The 26,580-nt window shown below is 37.3% G+C and overlaps 1 protein-coding gene across 7 annotated transcripts in view; it reads left to right on the top strand.

The window, feature by feature from the left end:
* Dtna (dystrobrevin alpha) overlaps positions 1-26,580 on the top strand; it is a 355,871-nt gene that overhangs the window by 303,157 nt on the left and 26,134 nt on the right. For all 7 annotated transcript variants that reach the window (XM_071602817.1, XM_071602818.1, XM_071602815.1 and 4 more), the window contains 4 exons: positions 7,370-7,457; positions 12,813-12,910; positions 19,375-19,488; positions 25,224-25,320. In XM_071602817.1, the coding sequence (XP_071458918.1) occupies positions 7,370-7,457; positions 12,813-12,910; positions 19,375-19,488; positions 25,224-25,320 (397 nt within the window). The remainder of the gene's footprint in view (positions 1-7,369; positions 7,458-12,812; positions 12,911-19,374; positions 19,489-25,223; positions 25,321-26,580) is intronic.

Here is a 26,580-nt window from a genome sequence, read left to right as displayed (position 1 = left end):
AACAGCATGTAAGACTGATCAATGAAGCAGGCTCCATTTGAACAGCTGCTTTCATATTTCTCATTGTTTTTTCCACCCCCTTAATAAGTTCCAACGTCTTCAGATTTCTCATTTTTTCCCCTCCATTTCCTTTATGTTTTATTAGGTCTTGACAATTTCTCACACCTGTCATGATTTTATATAAATGATATAGTGATCTATCACCTTCTATATTGTCATCAGAACTCTAATGCTTGACCATCATTCAAAACTGTGAGGTATATAATGGTAATAATCATAAGAGCTACTATTTTTAAAGCACTTGCTTCATGCTAAGTTCTGCTAAAACTTTATGCACATGATTTCTCTGAGTCCTTAGAGTAAGCCCACAGAGTAAATACAGTCATTTCCATTTTATAAATGAGTGAAGGAATCATTTTAAAGAGTTTACCTGACTCTTTCATAGTCACACAGCTACTAAACAGTGAGCAGAGATTTTAACTATTATCCCTCCAAGTTCATGGCCACTGTGCTAACATCACTTTTTATAAAACCTGCATCAACACTTGCCCTCTAGGAAGCTTTCATGGGTAATTTCTCCACACTGCAGCCTACACATATTTACTTCTGCAGTTGCATCTCTTACTGTGTGATTTTTTAATTTCCCTTTAATAAATATTTTGAACACATATGGGTAAGAAAAATGGTGATTGCCTGTAAGTTAACTTCTGTGAACTAGCTCCATGAGTTGTGACCTCTCGTAGTAATTCTAAGCTTCTAAAAAGGCGAGAATTTTGTTTTCATTTTCTTTTATCTCATCAAGATAGACAGAATGGGAATAATAAATTCTGCACTTATGAAGTGCTTTATAAATGACAGGGTCCTTTCCGACACATTATTTAATTTACTTTTTCAAAGTCCTAGAAGGTTGGATATTGTTTCCATTTCCCTATTAAGAAAATGCAAGCCCCACGACATTAAGACCTCATCCAAGGTTATATGTCATTAGGGGCTTGCACACAGATTTTCTGAAACCAGCCACCATCCATTTTCTTCCCCATTCTTTCCGGCTCCTGTCTGCATCCTTCATGAGATGCTCAGCAAATGGGCACCTCAGTTGATCTCCATCAAAAGGTTGGTCTCTGCCACTATTCAGACAGGCTCCTGACGTGGGAATCTTGTACTCTTCTATCCTATATTAACTACTTAACACCATGGGAAAGTGGCCCATGTGTAAGTAGTCCACTGATAAATTAAAGAAACACTCAAGTCATTGCTGATTCTGATGTCAGATAAGCCACCTACGGTAATAGCAACTCAGGGGAGAACTTCTGCTACTGCCTTCCTAATTTAAAAATAAAAAATCCTTTATGGCTTTTAAGCACCTTCTCCAATTCAGGTAGGAGGTATCTCAAAATATACCATGGTGGGGCTTTTCTGCTCTCCCCTAAATTTACCAAGTATCTGGGTTTACCAGAGACTTACAGGGAAGTGTCTCTGGCTGGCAGACCAAAGATTAGAAACAAACCTAGAACTTCTACCTCCAACCACAATTATATTCCACATGTTTATCATTCAGAAGCTTCTAGCATATTCCTTTTAACTCTGGAAGGGATGGAGGGAAAACAGCCTAACGCTCCAGTCTGTAGTTCACTGTCACAATCGATTGCTGACATTTGGTTAGACTTCTCATAAAACTGGGTTAAAAATGTTCTGCTTGTGTTTTCCTCCTGTACAAGAGACTGTACTTTTGTAATGCCAAGAGATATCTTGATAAATGGATTGATAACCCAACTAGCTTGAAATTGTTCTACAATATTTTATATTTGGTAAAAAAAAAAAAAAGACACGTACCACATTCTTAAAATGCCCACTTCTGAATTTCATATATGAGGTCTAAACTTTCATCAGCTTGCCTGCTGGATTCCTACTGCACTTAGTTTACAACCCAGACCCCTCACCAGGGCCTACAAGCCCTTGTGTGAGCTGCCCCTCGCCTACCCCCTCCCCAGTCTCAGCTCTCCTGAGGTTCTCCCTCTCCATCAGAATATTTAGTCACATCAGCATTGGATCAATTCCTAAGTCAAGCCAAGCTCTTTCCTGCATCAAGACCATGATGCTGGCTCTTCCCTCTGTCTAGAACATTCTTCCTCGTTGCACTGCTACCCACCTTCCATATGCATGTGTGCTGACTCTTCCAGATTCCAATCTTAGGTTAAAGGTACCACCTCTGGTAGGTTCCTATATAAATCACTGTCATGGTATATTGTTTATTTCTTCATCATAACCGTCATCCTTAGGTGGGTGGGTGGGTGGTTGATTTACCATCTATCTTCCCCTCTATGGGAAACAGATCCTCTCTGGCACCTAACACAGTCCCTGGTATTCAGTAGGTGTTTACCTGCAGATGTAGAATATTGATAGTGCTGTACCTAAAATTCCCTCTTACCCTGAACAAAATTGTCAGGATATGCAGAAATTTTTTTAACATAAAAAAAATATTTTAACAATAAAATAAATATTTTACCATTAAAAACAATCATCTGTGTAGAGTAGCCCTTATTACTCCTTAGTATAGAAGTATACAGTAGATGAAAAAGTAGACCATTAAGCTTTATGTATATAGAGGTGCTAAATGTGAACAAGCACCAGCAATTCACTGATGTGGCAAAGCCAATTAATAGGGGTTAATAAAATGAAAAATTAAAAGTGACATTGTGCAAGAATTAAAAAAAATAATGCTCTCTGATCTCTTCCACTTTTTATTAGTTTGCTAAGGCTGCCATGACAAAATACCACAGACTGAGGGACTGAAATTTATTTTCTCAAAGTTCTTGAGGCTGTAATCCCAAGATCAGTGTGCCAGCAGAGTTGGTTTCTCCTCTGTCTTTGGCTTGCAGATAATCCTCATCACTGTGTCATCAAATAACTTTTTCCTTGATCCCATGCATACCTAACATCCCTTCCTCCTCTTAAAAGAGCATCAGTCATGTTGTATTAGAGCCACATCCTTAAAATTTCATGTAACCCTAATTACTGCTTTTAAAGCCCTATCTCCAAAATAGTCACTTTCTAAAGTAGGGCATTAGGGCATCAATATATGAATTTGGGCGGGGGGACTAAATTCAGTTCCTAACACACTTCAACATTGAATCCACTGAACTGTATGCCTTTAGTATTTTTAATGTGTTAGCCTAAGCTTTGATTGAACGTGTAACCTAGATTGTAACATAGTGAGTTGTTAAGGTCAGAATCTTGATAAAAGAGTTTGAAGATATTCCTAGGAGGAGACATTATAATGGTAAGCTTTTTAATTATTATTATCCATGAAGAATTCCATTCCATTATTTCCTGTCTATTTCTTACAAACCACTCATTAAAGGATCATAATGTTGAGGTTTAGTCCCACGAAAACACTGCTCAGGCCCCAATACCATTTCATTCTTTTCCACCCTTACTCTCTCAGACTCCTAACTGTCTGAACAGTGCACTTTCCCATAGCATTTTGCTCTCAACCACCCGCAAAAGATTGGAAACAACCTGAAAAAGAAACCCTCCAGTTAAGCATTAAATAATAATGCCTCCCTAGACAATAATCTTCCCATTAGCTACTTGTATTTTAATAGAAGACCAGAAAATGAGACTAGATGGCCTTAAAATTAAGCTCTAGTGATAATATTCCTAGATAGATAGGGAAAAAAATACCAAGGAAAAACTAGAGAATCATTTGTGGTACCCCTTGGATCACAACAATTTGGGGTTGACTGTCCCACCCTGGAAGTCAGATCAGGCCCACAAGAAATCAAAATGTGAACACATCATGAGTTCTCAGAAATCGTTGCTGAATCACAATTTAGTAAGTCCTGGCTTAGATGGGGCCACTTGAGTGTCCTAGATTGTCATTTGAAATCACTGGCAACGAACTCCATCCATGCATATAAGATAGAAAATGGAGAGCTTTCAAAATAATGGATTTCTCCACTCTGAAAGGCTGTCAACACAGCAGCCACTTTTTAATTCATCATAGTCTTGTAGCAAGATTACTGAAAATAAAGTCCTGAAATTATTAGCTAGCAAGGGAGGAAGGGTTGGGATTGGTATGTATTTTAATGATTCAGGGATTATTGGCTATTCGTTTTCAACTATTTGTAATTGAAGTCTTGAAATAATGGAATCCATCAGAAGAATGCCTCATTCACCTTTGTATAATTTGAACATACTGAAAAGGAACATGTGGACTCATAAATTTTTCGTGTGCACAGAGGGGTAATATATCACACCAGCTCTCGTTCACACAGTGTGGGGGGAAGGAAGGCATGGAATATGAGTTATCGCCTGCTAGACAGAGCCCCATAACTTCACATCTTACATTGCTAGGAGGCTTTTTATTTAACCTTCAGATCATTTATACTTGCTGGTCATTCATGATAAAAATTACATCAAGAGGTTTTCATCAAGTTGTCTATCAAAATACTCATATGAGTATTTCTGTCAAAGCCACTCTTTTTTAAAATTTTTAGTCGTAGTGGACACAATTCCTTTATTTTATTTATTTATTTTCATGTGGTGCTGAGGATTGAACCCAGAGCTAGGCAAGCGCTCTACCATTCAGCCACCACCCCAGCTGCTCAAAGTCAGTCTTAAGCAAACAGATCATCATCCTGGACTTGGATTAAAAGTCCCTTTTGTCTGTGCAAACTGTATTGAATTAGGCAGATAGTCTCTAATATGCCAGCAAGAAGTGAGAAACATGTTAAAATCAAAAGAAATGGGCTCTTTGTCTGGTAGTCATATGTTTGAAGCAAAGACAGTGTAACTTGCTCTTTCTTGTTGGAACTACACTAAGAAACTTAGTTATTTTTAACTACTGTAGAGTGCAGACATTGTTTTATAAAGACCAACATCTGCTTTAAAGAACCAATTTTCCAGAAATAATTCTGTGTTTTGCTGTGAAAATTATTTTCTTATTCCAAGTCTAAATTTGTGTGCTGTTTGAGATCTCAATCTACTTTAGGAGACGCTACACATTCTGTGAGCCCCATTTCCTAGAATTTTTGGTCTTCAGGGAATGTTTATAAAAATATCACACATGCTATGTTAGTATCAGTTAAACTCTCATGAAAAATATCCATTTTATATGACTTACATCTGGGCTTTACTTCATGTATTTGGATTTCCCATTTTGTCTTCTAGATCCTTTCTACTCAAAGTGTTCTTCAGTATCTCTTGGGATCTCATAAGAATTCAGGTTCTCAGCTCCCAGGCCAAACTCTACCACTGCCCACTACAGAATTCAGAAACTGCCTTTTCACAAAAGCCTTAAGTAATAGCTCTGACTTTAAAGTTTGAGAAGCACTGCTCTGGACCATACAGATAGTAGATGAAATTTTTGAAAGAAACAAGAATTGTTAACAAATCTATACAAGATACTTATGAGGCAAAACAGTAATACTGTACTATCTAAAAATTTTTAGGTTATTAATGTGTTCCTCACAATGATGATACATTGACATCTTTTACATGTATTATCACTTGGACAAAAGTAAATAAATACCTCTTTCTGAGAATGAAGCTGTGAGTTGGTAAATAGGGAAATTTGGAAATACTCTAGTTTGTTACTGTAGCCCAGAAAAGGAGCTAAATCTAGAGTGAATGTATTCAGGATTAAAAATAGGTATAGTTTATATATGTGATGGGTACAGAGAGAAGCAGAGATAACGGAGACAAGAAAGTCTTCCAGATGTCCAGAAATAGATTTATAGTGATGGATTAGCCAACCAGGGGAGAGCTATTTTGAAGTGGCAGGCCAACGTACCAGAAGTATGTAATGAACTCCACTCATTCTCTCACCTTAGAACAAAAGTTTAAAAATTGTGTCGCATGTTTAATTTTTATGTAAATGCACATATAAATAGTTGTATGTTATTCATGTTGATCTGAGTCTTCCCAATGGATAATTCTTATAACCTTAATATTGGTATGGAAGTGTGTCTTTTAAAATGTATAATCATGAATGCTAATGTTTTTATTAAGAAACAAAAGTATAAGAGCCAATGGAGAAGAACACAGTATGTTTGGAAATGAGAAGAACCAGTTTCTAATCTTGATTCTGACCAATGTACACCATAATAACTGATAAGACAAACTAAGACCAATTAATCTGTTAACAGGATTAGTGTTATTGGTATATTTCATAGAACTTCTTTTTTAATAGCACCCAAAACTGAAGCTTGAATGAAGGGCTTCAGAAGACAAAGTTTTCTGAAATTTGGGAACACTGATAATACTTCTACCTGTCCTAGTTTTCAGGGATTCAGAACAGCCTAGTAAAAAAAGTTTCTATACATTCATAGTAGACACTAAACAATTACCATTAATGTTATGGGGAGCCACTTCTTTGTAAATATAAAAGGTAAATTACCTGGAAAGTAAATATTATAGATACTAATATTATAGATATTATAGATAAGAATTGTATTAGCTATCTATTATTCCATAACCTTCACCCCCAAAGCTTAGCAGCTTAAAAACAAAAAAATATTTATTAACTCATAGTTTTGTGGAGGAATCCAAGTTTGGCTTAATGAGCTGCATCTGGTTCAAGGAGTTTCCTGAGGTTACAGTTAAGCTGTGGACTGGGGCTCTGAGCTCATCTGAAGGCTCTGCTGGTGGGGATTGGTGGGGATTCATTCACCTGGTTGTTGGCTGGCTTGGAGCCCTCATCACATGTGCCTTTCCATAGACATGCTTTAGACATGGCAGAAAGCTTTCCACAAGGTAAACAATTCAAGAGAGCTCAAGAGAAAGAGATCCCATAATCAAAACCATGGTCTTTTTAGACCTAATTTTGGAAGCAACATTCCATTCCTTCTGCCATATTCTATTCATCAGAAGCAAGTTAGTAATGCCAGCTCATACTAGAGGGGAAGAAATTACGCAAGGATGTCAAAACTAGCAGAAGAGGTCACTGGAAACGAACTACAGCTGGGATTTTTTTTCCTTTCTATGTGCTGTCATATTTTCTAACATTATGAACTCTGTCCATGCCTTACTCGTATAATAGGGAAACAAAAATATTAAAGACAACAAAACTAAATTAAAGAATGAATTTTTATATCAGAAATGTTGATTATAAAAGTCATTTCTCTTTGGAGCTCTCTTAGTAAGATGATTGAATTGCGTGAACTCAGGATTTATTATTCAACTTCCTGTCCACATATTAGATTATGTCATGAATCAAAGTTGGAGATCATTAATCTAGCAGGGTTTTGTACAGCTTGCAAAATTTTGGCATTGAAAAACTGAAATAGGAAGACCCCCTGATGGTGATATGAATATGTCAATCTTTCTCGATTGTCTAACACTCTACTTCTTGCTCTATTCTGGATAGTATGCTTGAGAGTTCAAACCGGCTTGATGAAGAGCACAGGCTGATCGCCAGGTATGCAGCAAGACTGGCAGCAGAATCCTCCTCGTCTGTAAGTAGTTTGAGTGAAAGGATTCATCTGTTGGCATCTGAGATCCTTGAATTTCACATGCCATGTCCATTGTTATCATTATAGTTGATACTAATTACCAACAAAATAGTACTAATTTATTGATTCATGTGTCTGTTGTTACTTTTATGGCTTCTTGGTAGTAGTGAATTCCCAGTTTTAGAATGGCAGACTTGAAGAACAAAATATCTACAGTAATGTGCCAATATGGTCAAACTAGAAGCCCATCCGACCCCCTTTACCTAGTCCTGTCCCCCATATGAGCACACAAAGAAAAGAGTAAGGACTGGTTATGATTCTTCAATGAATTTAAAGCAAGTATGTTTAGCAAAGATACTAGGTTAAAGGCAGAATAGTTGCAAGTGACACTTGAAATACACCAGTAGAGGAAATAGGGCTCAAATCTTTCTCCATATGCTTTCATCTCTAAAGCAAAAGCAATAATTTAACACTGTTATTTGAAATTCATCTATGCTGAACTGAGAATGAGCTGCTATTGATGCATTGCAAAAAACAATGAGTGGCAGGATATTAAAGTGAGGAATCTGCTACTTGCCCCTCTCACAAGGGATGTTGCCATTATCAGAGTCCTTCATGCTGAGCAGTTAAATAATAATCCCAAATGGAAACCATGACCCATTGCATTAGCCCTGGAACTTGCTCTCTGTAATACCAGCAACTGTAATATTGTTAGAAATTACCATGATCTACATGGTAAAGGATGCAGGCCGGCTGAAAGTGCACTATGACCCAAAAATGGGACATGGTAAAGCAGAGATACTATTGGACTTTGTGAAATCTTAAATGCTATAAATAAAAAACAATTGTGCTCAAGAAAATTAAAGTCAACTGAAAGAATGGGAGAACTATATTTTAGGACAAGTAACCCTGTTAGGGGGATTTACTCAAAAAGAAAGGAAAAACACGATTTCTGTCAAGACCTATTTTCCAAGTTTTCTGGCCCTTGTTCATGCATAAATCTCTGTGGACAGAAGGTGTGGGGCAGTAAGACGTGGACTTAGCAGTATGGGCTTGTGCGTCTGAGTCCCAGCATTCCATGACCTCATGCAAGGCACCACTTCTTTGAACTCAGTTTCCTCATTTATAAATAGGTATAACTATAATTATATATATATATAGTTTGAGTGAAAGGATTCATCTGTTGGCATTTGGGATCCTTGAATTTCACATGCCATGTCCATTATTATCATTACAGTTGATGCTAATTACCAAGAAAATAGTACTAATTTATTGATTCATGTGTCTGTTGTTACATTTATGGCTTCTTGGTAGTAGTGAATTCCCAGTTTTAGAATGGCAGACTTGGAAAAAAAAAAAAAAAAAAAAAAAAAATATATATATATATATATATATATATATATATATATATCAGTGCTACATGTAATTAGGGTCAAATGAGATAATAAACTATGAACATGGCACATAAGCTATTCATCACAAAAAATACAGTCTATGTCTAAATTTTCCCCACAGAAGTGTTTTATATGGCCCCCACGGTGTTTTCAATTCTTTACTAGCTGTCAGCATTAACAAGTCAGATGGTTAACCTTAAAACTCTGAATTTTCAGTTTATCTTGAAAGACTAACAAGACCAGGTCCATGTTGCTCATAGCAGCAGGTACCTGGAGTAGGAACATTCCTTTTCTTGCTTACTCTGGACAGGGAAGGCATTCACCATTTTGCCACAACCCCCACCCCTAGTCTCTTTCTTTCATTTACTTTACCTCCCTGGCCCCACTCAACATTTGAATTAGTGATTCCTGGTGAAGTGTTAACTCTCTGTGTGCATGTGATCATTTAGATGGCACTAACTTCTCCCGTCTGTTTCTTTCCTTTCTTAAGAACATTGGTTATTTTTGTTGTCCACCTACTTATATCATATACAACCTTTGTGGATCCATCACAGGAATGATAACATTCTCACAATCATTTGTGTTTTTTTGTCAATCTTCTCATAATGATATGTCAAGAATGCTATGATTAACTAAATAAATCATCATTAGCAAGATATCTCCACGTTAGAATGGAGATAGAAAGGTCATTACTTGGGTCCATTTTTGCGTCTTCCCTATGGAAAACCCCACATCTTTTTCTCACTGTGCTCTTCTATTCAGTCACTAGATTTCCTACAGCACTCTGCCTTTCCACTCCTCACCACTTCATACCCTGTGGTCTATCCATTTCCAAATACACCATGCAGAAACCTAGAGTTCACCCATCCAGCAGATGACCCCTCTACCCACTTAATAGGTCGACTCAGTGTCATCTCTTAATATTCCCTTCCTGGTTACCTTAATGATGTAGTCATGTTTCCTCTATGCTTCTATTGAGTCTTGTGCTACTTTAACCATAGTAGTAATCATAGCAGTTATATTTGTCCGTGCTTTGAGAATAAGAAACATCTTAATATAGGACATCAGCCACAATATGTGCTCATAATAGATGTTGAATTTAAAAATATGTTGAATGGAAAAATGAATGAGTCAGTATATTTGAGGCAACTTAAAATTTAAGAAAATTTTATCCAAATGAGAAGAGTAGGATGTCCTCAAATTCAAAACTTGAGTCTGAAGGGCATCCAACAAGATAGTAAAATAACATGTGAACTTTAATTAATCAAATTATTTAATAGAATATGGCTAACCAATAAGCTAGACCTGATATTTGAAAAAATATTATATATATATATATATATATATATATATATACACACACACACACACACACACACAGAGAGAGTCTATGTTATGAAAATGTACTAGACTTTAAAAGCCACATAAGGATATAACTTTGGATTTCTTGAAGGTCACATATTGAGACATGACTACATAAAATTAGCTGGTTTGGGTGCCTTATGGTGCCCAAAAATGGTGCCAGAAGGTGGTAAGATCAGAAATTTGCATACCAAATTTCAAAAGTGGTGATCTTATCTTTTATGACTAATATTCTAAAAATCTGGTTTTTTCTCTCTTTCTCTTTCTCTGTCTTTATCTCTATCTCTCTCTATTCCATCAATTAAAGAGGCTAAAAATAATTACACATTTAAAGTATGCCAACACAGTAAAAATTAATAAATATCTCCCTTCTTTTGATTTCTCCCTACATCTCTACCTTTTGCTTCCCTTTAGTCTGCCTATATTTGTTTTTTCTCCTCCAATTCAAATCTCTCATTGTCTTCTTCTTTCTTATTTTTTTTCCTCAAAAGGCCTAATTATATAGAACTGACCTGCCATATATTATTTCTTATATTTCTTGACTTTAAATTCTTAGTCCTAATTTTTTAAATCAAGTAAGTTAGATGCTATACATTTTATAGCTTGGTATTGTTTTCCCCCTCTGTTGATTACTATTGATTGATTGCAAATAAGTTAAGAGACTTCTTAACTCTTGAGGAATAAACAAACTACTTATAGCCAAATTCAGCCCATTTTTGTACATGAGCTAAAAATAATCTTTAATATTTAATTGGTGGGAAAGGGAGAAGAGTCATATTTTGTAACAAGTGAAAATTACATGAAATTTAATTTTAATGTCCACTAGTAAAAATTTTATCAGAATACCTCCATCTCACTTTTTTACATATTATCTATGGCTATTTACATACTGTAGCAGCTTAAATAGTGACTACTTTATGGTCTCTTCCATTTTTTCACTTTTCAGTTAACAATCTAGTATAGCAAAAATCATAGCTTGAGATATTATGGTTATAACATTGCTAGGCCCACTTAACACCTCCTTCATCTAGATGATTCCTGATCCATTAATATAAATAGCAAACCAATTACTGAAATCCATAACTTGCTCAAGTAAATTTCTTTTATCAATGCATAAAATATATAGAAGAAAGAGAGGCTTAATATGGCAAAATCACAAGGAAAACCTGGATCATAGATAAAAAATGTCACATGTCAAACTTAACTATCAAAAGCCAATTAGGATACAGAACACAGAACCTCAGAATTTTTCATTAGCAACACAGATTTTTTTCCTTATTAAAAGGAAATGAAAAATAAAAATCATAGGAGAATTTTAGGAAAGCCAGACTTTTACTATTCTGAACCTTTCCTACAGTTAGGTTTATGGACATTAAAAAGTAGGCTGCACTTTTCTATGTCTTCCAATTTAGGCAGCAAGTGCCATTTTTAAAAGCTTCACATTATTTGGTAGAAAAATTATTTATGATTTTTAAAAGCAATGAAAATTGGCTTGGAGGAATTTCTATAATGTACTGTGGAACAAAGAAAGCAAGACTAGTACCTAGTCTGACCCCCTTTTTAAATAAAATAATCCCAAATAAACCCTTGAATGAATACAGATACACATATACAGACATACATAAAATATTATATGATAGAATTTATGATACGTATCATATGAGATTGAAGAAATCTGTGATTGCATACATATCAGTTATTAAAGTTGGTTGCACGATTGAGAATAATGGGCTGCTGTGGGATGAAGGTAGAAGAAGCTAATATATATACGAATCCATAGATGTAACGTTACATGGATGAATAAAGACATACATGAAAGCATCTTGACCAAAAGAAGAAAAAAAGAAATTAACTGTTTTCAAAACTGAAATTTTTGTTAGAATTCTATTTTTAGTTTTGTAAATAGTTTTATTTATTTAATCATTGTATTTTATCGTATCTTTTCTGATGTTGGGTCTTGCACACACTAAGCAAGTGCTTTCCTACTGATCTACATCCTTAGCCCAAATACTTTTATTTGTAATTGATACATATTTGTACATATCTATGGCATGCAGTGTGATGTAGATACATGTAATATGTGTAGATATATATGTAATCATCAGATCAGAGTAATTAGCATATCCATCATCTCAACTATTTATCATTTCTTTGTGTTAGGAACATTCAAAATCCTCTCTTCTAGTTATTTTGAAATCTACAATAAGAATGATTGAGCAATCGTTCTACAGAAAGAGTTACCTCAACAGTAACATTTTTTAACCCACCTATATTGACAGAATAATTGCCATGGGAACACATGGCAAGAATGAAATAGCTTCCAAAAGACTTCAAATCAGAAAACAGAAAAACAAATTTTTCCTGTTTTGTTTATTTGCCTGCCAACATATTATGTTTTGTTTTCCACTGCATAGATATGTTCTAGAGCTGCAGAAAAGTTGGTTCTTAGGAAAGGAATAGCAATTTCATTTTATGTTTTGTCCTTTATTGTGATAGAAATAGTTTCCCCTTCCTTGTCTGCCTATCTCATGCACCCTATGTTCCCAAACACATGTGGGTTCACATTCCCAGCAATAAATCATGTGAACTACATATTTTACAGCAGCCAACTCAGCAGAGAAGTGCTCCTGACATCTCCTTCACCATTGATGCAAATAAGCAACAAAGGCAGCTGATTGCAGAACTAGAAAACAAGAACAGGTAAGGCTTAACAGACATGCTGGCTTTTTTGATCAATCTGTGCATTCATTAATAACCTATAGCCTGTAATTTCACACTGTATGCATATTTAAGGGAGGACATCTTGAGTCAGTGATGTTGGCTTCTGAAAAGCTGAGTCTTTATATCTTCAGATCTACAGAAATTTCATGAGAAAACTCTGTGTGTGTGTGTGTGTGTGTGTGTGTGTTCTGAGATGGCAAAAAAAAATTAATGCTGTACTTCTAGACACTCTTATTTCCTTTCTCTGACACATCTGTTTTTGTTAACAAGCTACATGAAGTAGGGCCCTCCTGGGTACTAGGCAAAGTTTATCCCTCTCACCCAGAGACACGGAGGAGGCTCACCAAAGAGGCTTCCTGTAAGGATCCAGACTAAAGGTGCACTTGGAATGATACCATCATCCCCCAGTTTTTCATGCCAAACATCTCCATGTCCCCTCCATCAACAGGTGCTTTCTCTATTCAATACAGATTGGTTCAATTGATTTTGTCTCCACAGCATATCCTGAAAACTGTCCTCTTCATCTCCATCACCAACACCCAATCCAATCTGCCTTTTTTTAACACATAAATCAGATCATGTTATTATTCCCATGTTGAAACCTCTGAAGATTTTCCATTACAATTTGATTCAAACCAACTTCTTTCACCATGGGTTTTAAGGTCCTACCCCACCTGGCTCCTGCCTGCCTTACCACTATAAGATCCCACTGCCCATCACACTCCATATTTGAGCAGCTTCTTCCTTTGCTCTAGTAGTTCTTTTAACCCAGAAAGCTCTGCCTGTGGGTCTCTGTAGGATGGTTCCTTCCAGTCATCCAGGACTCTGTTCAAGTGCTACCTCCTAAAAACCATCTGTCTAGTCTTGCCCACTACTTCCTACCCCAGTGACAATTTCTATTAAATCTCGTTTAATAGAAATGTGCGTGTGTGTGTGTGTGTGTGTGTGTGTGTGAGAGAGAGAGAGAGAGAGAGAGAGAGAGAGAGAGACTTACCGCTATCTGAAATAATCTTATTTAGGAGTTTGCTTCCTTGCTTGTTTTCTGACTTCCTTCACTGAAATGGAAGTTCTTTGAGAACAGAATCCCCTGGGGCTCAGAACCATTCCTGGCACATTGCAGATGCTTAGGAGTACCCTGAATGAAAAAATAATGAATAGTTGAATCAGCTCTCAAACTCAGTGCTAAGTAAGCCCAGAACAGGAACTGTGCATATATTCCATATTTCTTGAAATGACATTACAATATTTAAACATGTAATCCCATTCTGAAACACTGATATCATTTTTGAGGTTATGGGGTAAAGGAGGAGGATATGATGATGACTTCATACCTATAGAGGTTTACCTGAGAATTTTGCAGTAAGTGCATTTACTTCAAAAGCATTCTTTGAAGTTCTATAGATAAAAATTTAAAGAAAAGTGCCAACTGTTGGCACATTTTCATATTTTTTATAGCAAAAACATTTTTTGCTTAATTGTCCCAGGACCGATCTCTCATCATTAGGAGACTACTAATTAGAATGGAAATAGTCCCATAAATGTGACACCAGGACTTTATAGCCTTTGAAATTATTGCTCTATGCTGACCTCCCAAAGAGATGTGCCCTATGTGATCCCTCTCAACTTCCCAAGTAATAGGAGGCAAAATTTTTAAAGGGAAAAAACGAAAGCATGGTGAAGAGTTAGGAAAAAATTGCCCATATAAATTGAAATTTGTTCAGGATAGTTGCAAGTCTGTGAAACTGTTTGTTTTATTTTGTATTCCCTCTATTATATCTACTATGTGAAAATAATTGTCCTAAGTCAGAAAAAGCATTTGAGAGAAGGAAGTGATTTCAAATGAGCCAAGGCACTTAATATCCAGTATGAGAAACAATGCAAAGAAAGGAAAGGGCAGGTAGGTGGAGGCGAAGGTCAAATGGGAGCAGGGAGGCATTGTAGAAAGCATGTGAACTGCCAGCCAGAGGGTTCAGAACCAACAATATAAAAGATCTGCTGTGCCACCCAGGTCCCTGGAATGGTTGTGTGAGTGTTGATGGTGATGGGGAGTAGAGGCCATGTTCAGATGTTGTCTCGATGCCTTACACCAATTTGGGCACCAAAAAGGGTACAGAAAAAGAAAAATGGACCAGTTTTTAATTCTTGACTTAATCCAAAATTTCAACTCCTTTAGGAAAAATAAACCTTTGCAAATATTAGAATTGAAATGCAAAGTGTTTTTTTTTCTTTTTACTCAACAAAGTAAACCTATAACATGTGACATGAAAGGTTTTTCCAAATTAGAATAATAGGCTTCGGTACATCAGTGAGTGCCTCATAATAAAGTCAACAGAGAGAGCAAAAGAAAAAGCAGGATAGGAGGGACCCATCGATGGACTCATCTGGAATTGGAAGGCCAAGACGCTTGAGGCCTGGTTCTAGAGAAGTAGAGACCACTTTTTAGAGAAGGGTTTGGCTTTCTAGATGGTCCTTTTATTCAGTTTCTAACAGGCATCATGCCTTACCCACTTCTCCAACCCTTAGACCCTTTTCTCTAAAACTTGCTATGTCTGCTAACCAGCAAGGTGCCATTGAGTGGGGGAAGGTGCAAAGCTGGGATTGATAACATCCAACCATAGATGCCAGGTGGCAGAAATAAGAAACCTGGGTCTTTGTTTCAAGGTGTTGAAAAGAGATCAGTGACAATCTTATATATTTACAGAACATATATATACAACTATTGTTTCATTTCATACTCAGAAGAGAACTTTGAGGTGGACAGGATGACTATTATCATTCCCATGGTACGAATTAAAATTAAAAAGTGAAGTGTCACTTGTGCTCTTTTTTCCCAGTGATGGTGATCCACTTCGCCACCACTGTGGTCTAGGTAGGTGGGGTAAACTTTGTGGAAAAGATGGGGTTTTAGTTGCACATATAAAAATAGTGAAATCTGGCAGTGCAAGATGGAAGATAGATATACTAGTAAAAATACCCATAAAGTCTGAGAAAAGTGCTGAAGATACTTGTCAGGCTAGCACCAAGAGGTAGAGATGAATAGTAAAATGGAAACATTAATATACAAATCTTGTAGATCAGGCCAGAGAATCTGAATTTTATAATGTCATGATGGAAAGCATCGGTCAGGACATATTGCATTTACAAGAAGTTAGCTAGAAACTGAAAGGGAGGAAGACATACTTTAAGTAGGTGATGCTGAGATAGGATTAATGGAACCACACCAGGAGGTGGTTAGAAAAAAGAAATACTGTGGAATGTTTCTTTATGAGATTCTTCAGTGTTCACTTCTAAACTTTCTATCAGAAATTTTGCAAAGTTAATCATCTTCATACCACCCAGATTTCTTTTTCTGATTCCACCCCACACACACACACACACATACAAAAAACACTTTTTGTTGTAATATGAAGAGGAAAGTCCGAGTTTGGATCTCTGAATAGGAGATACAGTGTCAAGATTAAAGAGCTGTTTGTGCAATATCAGGAGGAACAGATCAAACCTGGCCTGAGTTTCCACAAGGGTCAACTTCACTTTTTCCCCTCTTCCTAGAAAGAAAAGACTAGTAACATTCACCAGTCCATGAAATATCTCATCTTGGTTGCACATGCTCTTCCACCTCTCCAGAGAGTTTTGTTTTCCCACTCAGTCCTCTGCTCCCACTGGGCCATGGGTGTAGATCATTTAAGGGGGAATAGGGACTTACTTCCTTTGAGGAAAGACCCCAGTGATATCTGCCTTCAGGTGAATTTATTTCTGTTTCCAAAAAATACCATGAATATTCTAACCACCATGGCTTTACTGCACTCTCTGCATATATGTTTCTAGGACCAGAGAGAAAAAAAGAAGTCAGAATGAGAAGGATAGTAGAAAGAGAACTTCATCCTGTGCCTGAGTTTTTTCATGATTCCTAGAGTTTCCAGTTTATCCCTGAGGAGTAGCTGCTAGTCCATTCTGCACTCGTATCTCTAAACCAGCAGCCTTATGCTCTGCAAAGACTCCAGGGCCCTGTTCCAGAGGATTATCCAGGTCACACTCCTGCACCATAGAAATTCACTCCAGGTCCCATGGTCACCACAGTGACCGTGAACCCAATAATCAGACAGACCTCTGAACTTAAGAGGAGGATAGTTTCTCATTTTGCTTCATGACTGTGTTTACCCTAACTAATTCATGAACAGGTGCCATAGCTTTCCATCACTATGACAAGACACCTGAGAGAATTAACTTCAAAGGAGGAAATGCTTATTTTAGCTCATGGTTTCAGAGGTTTTCGTCGTTGGTTGGCTCCATTGCTGCTGGGTCTGTGGCAAGGCAGTACATGATGGAAGTGCATGGTGGAGGAACTGAGTTCACATCATGGCAGCCAGGAGGCAGAGAGAGGAAGGAGCAGACCCAAATGAAGGCAAATATCCTGGGATTATTTCCACAACGGAAGTCCCAGTTCCCCCTCAAATGTCCTATCCCCATGCCCCAGTGGAAGCAGAGGATTGGGAGGAGGAAACAAAGTGCTATGGAGAGGTGAAAGAGCATATTAACACTGCAGCCAAGATGAGATATTTAATGGAGCTTATCAATTTTTACCTTCTTCAAGGGTACACCCCCAGTGACCTTCCTTCCTTCCCTCAGGTCCCACTTCCTAAAGGCTCTGCCACCTCCCAATAGTGCCACAGATTAGTGACCAAGCTTCTAACACATGGGCCTTTGGGAGCACTCTAGATCCAAACTACAGCACCCTGTCAGCCACAATCATTCGAGGGTGATGTTTCCTTATAGGACCCTGGGAAAAGCCGACTCTTCAGAGCCTACCTAGAATAGACCAGTCAAAGCAAGTGCCAGAAACAGAAGCAGTCTGAAGTACAGCATTTGAAGCTAGCCGGCCTGAGCTCAAATCGCCTCCAACACCTGCTTGTTCTTACACTCAAACAAATCTTTTAACTGCACTATTCCTTGATTTTCCCATCCGTGAAACAGAGATAATAATAGTATCTAAATGTCATAGAACTGTTATCGGGTGAAATAAGATTACAGAAGATTGCACAGTTCTACCAATGCAGGTTATGTATTGTTTCATTATATTTTTTTCCTTGCCAGAACTCTGTAGTTGAACCACTGAGTTACAATCCAGCCTTTTCTGCACACCCATGAAAGGTGTAATGGCTCCTGTTAATTAGCCTCCTGGTCCCACCGTGTTTAGGAAATAGAAATACATCTTCCCTTCCAATGGAAAATCATGGAGCTTCTCTCTTTTGGTTATTTTGAGAAATAATAAATTATAAACTATAGTCACCTCCTGTGCTATAGAACACTAGAACTTATCCCTTACTAACTAAATTTTGGTACCTGTTATCCAACCAAGAGGAGTTTGAAGGTTCCCAATACAAAAAAGAAAAAGAAAGAAAGAAATGCTAGTTACCCTGATTTGATCACACACACACATAAAATTATCACATCATAACCCATATAGATGCACAATTACTGTGTCATTTAAAATTATTTTCACAATGGAATGCCATCCCCCTGGCTCACCAAGTTTACCTTCCATTCTCAATCTTTGTTCTGTCTTACTGTGACTTGTGCATTTTGATAAGAAGGAGACTGACACCCCTAGTCCCCAAGAATATGTGACTTGTAACCTTGCTTAATGGCTTCTGATTCACTTAGAGATAATTGGCTTTGTTCTGGGCGCATATCATTTATGGCCAGCTTAATGTTCAACCAAAAGCAGGGCAGCCCAGGCCTCAACATCAATAACAGGCTGACATGTCTCACCTCCTTACAGAGGTCACACCAATAGCACTCTATGTCACAGACTCAATTACATGAATCCTTTTAAAAGCATTTTCCTTCTCAGGCTGCCCTCATTGAGACCAGTTGTTAAAGCTGAAAATGTTAAGAAAAAAAAGAGAATGTTGCCTAACTCAGGGCATCTCAGAAAAATTTGGTGAGAAGAATGTTATTCTTAGTGAGAGAATGAGGTTATTTAGTTTTGTGCAATGAGCACCATTTATCCTTCTTTTCCCTCCAAGCACCTCTTACTTGATAGCTGTGTACTTTATGGTGTCAGAGTGTGATCATAAATAATAGGAAGATACATTTTTGTCTCTTAAGCAGTGCACTCATCAAAGTTGGACACATTACCACAGCACTACATGACTTCCTGGAGAGATGATTAGGTCCTGGTGATAACACTCCGTGACAGCCTGCAGAGCCTTCATGGTTTGACATGCCACATGGAGATGAAAGCAGCCCTCCCCTCACCCACAGCACCCACACGGCTACACCAAGGCCTCCTAAACATACACAGTCTGTTGATTAGTAAGAGTCGGTTCTGCTCCCAAACAGGATGATCCCTTTGCTCTGTGTTCTGGTAGATCACTCTGCTCAGAGGCTGGTGTCCCAGAAGTTAACTGACCCTGGTTTCTCACCTTCTCCTCTTTCCCAAGAGAAATCTTACAGGAGATCCAGAGGCTGCGACTAGAACACGAGCAAGCTTCTCAGCCCACACCAGAGAAGGCGCAGCAAAACCCCACCCTGCTGGCAGAGCTCCGGCTCCTCAGGTAAGGCAGTGCCCCAGTCACCGCAGGGCATACGAATGTTCGAGATTCGGAATATGGCCTAACAGTGTCTAGCCGGGAAATGGCCCTGAGCCACTATAACCGCCAATATTTCTTTCTTTCTTTCTTTCTTTCTCTTTCTTCTTCTTTCTCTCTCTCTTTCTTTCTTTCTCTCTTTCTTTCTTTTTGTTGTTGTTGTTATTATTATTATTATTTTTACTGGGGATTGAACCCAGGGGCATTTTACCACTGAAATACATCCTCACCCCTTTTTTATTTTATTCTGAGAGAGGATCTTGCTAAATTGTTGAGGTTGACCTTGAACTTTTAATCTTCCTGCCTGAGCAAGTTGCTGGAATTGAGCAAGTTGTGGAATATGCATGCCACAACACCCAGATGTTTGGTTTTTAATAGGATAGACCTAATTGCTGATATTTGGGCAATTTGGAAAGAAGTTTATGTTATTCTTTTTGTTTATTTGTTAGTTTTAGATATACATGATAGTAGGGTATATTTTGATATATTATACATACATGGAGTGCAACCCCTTACAATTTTGATCCCATTCCCATTTTTGTGGCTGAACATGATGTGGAATTACACTGGTCATGTATTCACATATGAGCATAGGAAAGTTATGTCCAATTAATTCTACTGTATTTCCTATTCCCATCCCCTTACCCTTCCCTTCATTTCCCTTTGTCTACTCCAATGAACTTCTCTACTTTCCCTCCCTACCCTCCCTTGTTATGGGTTAGGATCCACATATCAGAGAGAATATTCGACCTTTGGTTTTTTGGGGACTGACTTATTTCACTTTGCATGATATTCTCCACTTCCACCATCAATTTACTGGCAAATGCCATAATATCATTCTTCTTTATAGCTGAGTAATATTTCATTGGGTTTATATACCACATTTTTTTATCCATTCATCTGTTGAAGGGCATCTAGGTTGGTTCCAAAGCTTGGCTATTGTGAATTGCTATTATTCTTTTAGTAGATACAAATAAAGGAAATAATCCATTAGATCAGAAAGAAAAATCTCACTGGGAAAAAAATTTTAACTCAGCTTTTTTAGTTGTTTGTATTATTAACAGCATGTTGATGTTACAAATTTTTCACAAAACAAACACATCAACAGCTGCATAAACATCACAGATTTCTAAATTTGAAATTTTACGTGTAATTCATAAAAGGCAACCATTTGTCTAAATCATGATCCCTGATAGCTTTACATACAGATTTCAAAAATTAGTCATCATACCTTCTTATTCTGCAAATGAATGAAAAAGCTTTGTCTTGTCTGTCATAATAGAATATGTGGGTTGAAAGGGACCTGGAGAGCCATCTGACTCAACCCCTGAGTTTCAGCACATTCTCAGAATCAGCTGAGAGTAGATGGCCTTAGATTAGGGCCAGAGTTGCCCCCATTTACTCCCACAGTGTTAAATACAAGCCTCAGTGTGGATGCCCCTTCTCCACCTCATCAGACCGGCTGAGCACTATGCCTTGAATATGGCAGCTACTCAAATGTATCTGTGTATGAAACAACACAAGCATAAATTCAAAGGCATTCCCTCTCAGAAATGGCATCTTGAGCTTTCACAAGACACTTTTAATTAGCAAGAATTACCTTTTTTTATCCTTCTGTAGGGTGCCAAGTACATTCCAGGTATATATCTATAACTCTGAAACAGACGTTTTATAGTAAATATAGATGCCTCTTCTCAGAAACCCTTATCAGAACTAGTGCTATTTTCTTCCTCCCTACAAAGAAACTGAATGAAGCAGGTTCTGTGTGACTGTGTTTGGATTTTACCAAATCCTTATTGATTACAGTCGTGGATGTTTCTGGGGTTTCCATCCCAACCCTGCTTTTCAGAGGTGATACCATGAGCACCTTCTCTTCTGCTGGGATCCACTGTGCCTCTCCCAAGCCCGTGACTGGAGCAGATCCTGTAAAGGCTTCTCTTGTGGGAAAGACATCTGCAGAACCTGCAGCTTATGGAGCTGTTCAATGGGGAGAGATCACTTCATACTTTTGGGTAACAAATTAATTTAACAAAAGAAACAGGAATTCTTCCTTCTCAGCCTGTATGCTTTCTGCCCTGCCCTCAATGCCATGTACTAGACATTCCTACACATTCTACTACACTTTACCTAGAAGAGGTGGAAATGAAAAGAAGGAAAAAGTGATGTTTTATATCATCTTCACTAAAGGCATTTAAAAGTGAGTCCCTATTAACTCTCCATTGTCAAATAAGGTCATGGAGGTCCTCCACACTCACAAGTTGGAAGTTAAATCTAATATACACAGAAAGAGAACCAAAAAAACCCCAGGTGGAAATAGAGTAGTCATTCTTCTTCCAGGGTCAGTGTAGTCTCTGCCTGAATTTTTTTTTAATCTTTTCCATTGTGCATCCTATGCTCCATGGGAGATGACTAAAAATTTTTCATAAGCAGTTTCATTGGTTGCCTCATCTAGCCTTTGTTTCTGAAAGTATTCCATTTCATATGAGAGAGAGTCCAGGAAGTCATCTGAAGAGACTTGTGTCTATTTTCTGATATTTCTTCCCTCCTTAATGGGTCATCTTGGAATAGACTGATAAATCTGACCACCCTCCTGGCCCTGACTTGTGGGCATCCTGTGACTCCAGCTGAGCCCAAGGCTGCACTAAGGAGTCTGGATTTGCCGTGAACTTCTGTGCCATTGGCCTTCCTGTCATCTGAAAAGCCAGCTGTCTTGCTTCCCCTGCCTCCACATTCTACACACTTCTTCTACCTGAAGGAAGAAGTAGCCTCCCTTGAAGGCTGTGTCTCTAGATGCTTATAAACTACCTACTCTGTGCTGAACATTTTCACAATTTAAGGATTTCACAGATGCCCCGACACCCCAGATTAAGAAACCCTGTTCTGGTTATCCTTTTATCCTTGTGTCATTTCAGACTTTCAAAGAGCTCCAAAAGAGTGGCCTCTTGCAAAGTTCCCTTGGCCTTGGCTCCCACTGAGAGGTGGCAGTGTGAGGCAGCCACAGGAACTCCTTACTGTAGCTGCCATAGAGGGCCCCTCCACTACATCCTTCCTGAACCTCTTACCAAGAAACCAACTGGAGAAATGTCTTGCAGCTGGGGACAGGGGAGAGGGAGAGAGGAGTGGAGCCTTGCTTCTCATGAATGAATAGTTTTATTTTTATCTTAAAATCTCTGACTTTCTAAATGATCATGTTTCCCTTTTTACTTTGACCACAAGGAAACTGAATGCCACATTTCTAGCCCAGATGTGGTTCTATAACAGACATTTCTATTTGCTAGTGTGACATGTATGATGTGCTAAGCTCTCCATGCACTGTTCCATATCATTGCCATAACAAAGCTGGGAGATAGACAATATTATTACACTCCTTTTACAAATAAGGGAACTGAAATTCACAGATGTTAAATAAAAGTTGCAGATATCAGATATCATACCTCTTCTTTTTTTTAGAGAGAGAGAGAATTTTTTAATATTTATTTTTTAGTTTTTTGTGGACACAACATCTTTATTATTTTTTTTTTCTTATGTGGTGCTAAGGATGGAACCCAGTGCCCCACACATGTCAGGCGGGCACGCTACCGCTTGAGCCACATCCCCAGCCCATCATACCTCTTTATTCCTCAGTGTGTGTGTGTTTTCTAAGAAAAAAATTATATAATCACATTACTATCCTCAAATACAGGAAGTTTAGTATGAATATATATTATTGTCTGACAGAATTTCAGGGTGGGAAAAAAGGCATTCTTTTAAAGAAGAATACATTTAGCTGTAGGAAAATAAAATCATTTTTTCATCTTTATTTTCTCATACCTCCTTGGAATGGTGAAGGCTACATTGCAGATTTGTTATTGGATTCACAATTGGTAACCACTGATGTAAACTCTTACAGAGAAGATTGAGAAAAGGCATTATGAAATGATTTTAATTGAATTAAATGCCATATTTTAAAAGATAAGTACTGTAAAATAAATGTACAATGAGATTATTTTAATGTTGACTGATTATAAGTTAATGCACATCAACTTTTTATAATAGAGCCTAGTGCCTCCCTTAGTATTTCTTCCCTACAATGTTAGGATTTTGCCTGGACCTTCTCAAGGTGTTCTTGTGGCAAATGGGCAAAAAATTATAAAGTAGTCTTAAGACAAAAACTGGAAATAAATCAGAAACACTACCTACTCGTGTCCGAAGTCTTTTGTGAGTGTATCTGGAACACCATGAGCACACAAGGTCAAGGAAAAACAGTCAATGACTTTGCCGTTTAAGAATATTTTTGAATGGGGCAAGACTTACAAAATTAGAATGCTTCAGCCCAAGGAGACAGGCTAAAATAAGAAACCACTAAAGTCTACAAAATTATGATGTTCCTGAACCTCTGGATTCAGAAAAGAGACAACTATAAAGGAAATTAAAGGAAGAAGCACTTCATGAGTAAGCCATGAGTAGCAAGAAAAGCTAAAAATAAAAATATATTCAGAAAGGATTGAGAATTTTATAAATTTTAAATTTATAATTTATTGTAGAAAAAGCCTATATGAAAGCAAATAAGAAATGTCTCATTTATACCTCTAACCTGTCTTCCTATAAATATATTTCAACTGAATGAGTCACAGACCTAACTCATGGTGACATTTTTATATTGTCAATTTTTATTTCAAGGTCCCTGTGATAGCTCTACTTAATATGGTATCTGTGCCATTGAGACAGCCATGTTCATTCACACAGTAAAACATACATGGTTAAGGCATCCACACATTTTTAGAATATAAGCTCTAATATTTAAAATTCAAACAGAAGTCTTCGGGGCAAGGAAAAAGTATATATGTTACTTACTCAATGACCTTGAAATAATGGACTCAAAAGTTGGTTCAGAAAGCATACATAGCCTTCAGAAATGTGAACCATTAATATTTTTCTCCTTACTGTTTCATTTCTTTCCCCTGTTAAAGATATTTTTGGTGCTTCTTCGTGTCAACATAAATGGGAGAGTGTAGGTTGTCCTTAGTGGTTTACATTATTGCTGACAGTTTAATACAAGTCCAGAAAAACAAAACAAAATTAAACACATCTCATATATCTTTTTCAGTTGTAGAACAATTATGTAGGAACTACTTTATTCTGACTTGAGTTTATCAAATCAAACTTAAACCAAGTAGATTGATTATAATAAGTATGCTCAATTAATATTTCACCTCTGAAGGGTACCATGTTACATACTGAGGATGGAACAGATTTTAAAAGTACATTTATAAATCAGATTTCCAAATACTGAGGTAATCCATATTTTCTGTGAATTTACAAAAGGTACCTTGGTTTGGAGAATCTGTAGGATTGGTCCTTTTCAGTGACAATTTGGTATTTGGGTTTTGTTGTTACTGTTGTTATTTTGTCAAGAGAAGGCAATGGCACAGAATGGGACCTGCTCTATCGTAAGCATTTTTAAAATATTTCATTAAATGATTATTTAATATTTCATTAAATGTCTCATGTTAAGTTCTCTATAATTTTGTATGACTTTAACAAATAAAAGTACACCTCAAACTGCAATTGTTCATTCATTTGAAGACAGTTACCTGCCTGATAACCATATCAGAGAACCAGCAATGCTGTTTTCTGATAGTCTACCGGTCCCACAAAATTGGGAAATGTGATTAGCTCAGTGAATTGAATGCTATTTCTAATGACAATTGCTTCTTTCTCAGACAACGCAAGGATGAGCTGGAACAGAGAATGTCTGCTCTCCAGGAGAGCCGAAGAGAGTTAATGGTCCAATTGGAAGGTCTCATGAAGCTACTAAAGGTAAGACATTTCAATAAATGTTTCCAAGAACTATTACAATTTGTGTTACTGCATTTGTAAGTTTTTTGTACATAATGTACAATTTTCAATTTGCTTTACCATTTCCTACATGTGATTTTCCCCCAAATGTTGTTACAAACTCAGATAAGGAACTATTTCTTAGACCCTTGCAACAATAGTAGTCAATTTTATAGAGCTCATTCTCACCTTTTCCTGGACCCAGGACCTTTATGGGCAACTTTTTCTTGGCTTATTTCTAGTTCCTTTATGTCCTTGAAAGTAATAAAATGGGATTCATTTAGAAATATTTTATATTTGATCACTTTCAGCAGTTCTGACCAAATTGAACAAAGGCTAATGTCTAATTCAGAAAAATAAGATATAGCCACTAGACAATCTTGGTGATTATAATTTTATTAAAAGGAATAACTTAGCTAGGTTATCTCAGCAGTTTGGGAGGCTAAGGCAGGAGGATCGAGAGTTCAAGATCAGCTTCAGCAATTTAGTGAAGCCCTAAGCAACTCAGTGAGACCCTGTCTCTAAATAAAAAAAAAATTATATATATATATTTAAATAGGGGGCGGGGCTGGAGATGTGGATCAAAGGGTAAGCACCCCTGGGTTCAATTCCTGGTACAAAAAAAAAGATGAATAACTTCAGTAAAATATTTTATCCCATTTGTATGACTTTTTCACGTGACTTATAAGGGTCTCAAATACGAGCTATAAATGGGAATATTTCCTTACTCTTCTGTAGATAGAGTGTTTAATAAAATGATCTGCGGAAGTCCTCTACAGAGTGCTATAATCTGTTACGATTCTCGTTGGAAGTGGCATTCCTTCTTTGATAAAGCCTATTTCCTTCATCAGTATACATGAAATTACTTTTCATACAAATTATGGCCACGTGTCCACAGTCAGCCCAGAAGTGCCCGTGCCATATGGTCATCTGTCTGATGTAATCAGGCTTGGCCATCAGGGACTGGACCTGCCACATTCCAAAGGCAGAACTGGAACTTGTGATGGGAGAACAATGAAGGGTGTATCTCTGGGCAGCTCCCAGGAGGCAGGATGTCCTGACTTGCAGCCAAGGGTCCCCCTATCCCCCAAACACCATCATTTGTTATTTCTGTATCACCTTTCCTTTCTTCTTTTTTTCTTCCTCTTTCTTTCTTTACTTTATATCCTTTCTTTTCCATTCTTTCTTTCCTTTTATCCTTTCTTTCCTTGTATTTCATTAATAAACTTCTTTTAAAATCTC

This window comes from Marmota flaviventris, chromosome 16, assembly GCF_047511675.1.
Source record: "Marmota flaviventris isolate mMarFla1 chromosome 16, mMarFla1.hap1, whole genome shotgun sequence".
In the NCBI taxonomy this organism is placed as follows: Eukaryota; Metazoa; Chordata; class Mammalia; order Rodentia; family Sciuridae; genus Marmota; species Marmota flaviventris.
The sequence above is the reverse complement of the archived record's forward strand: the minus strand, read 5'-3'. Positions and strand labels throughout refer to the sequence as shown.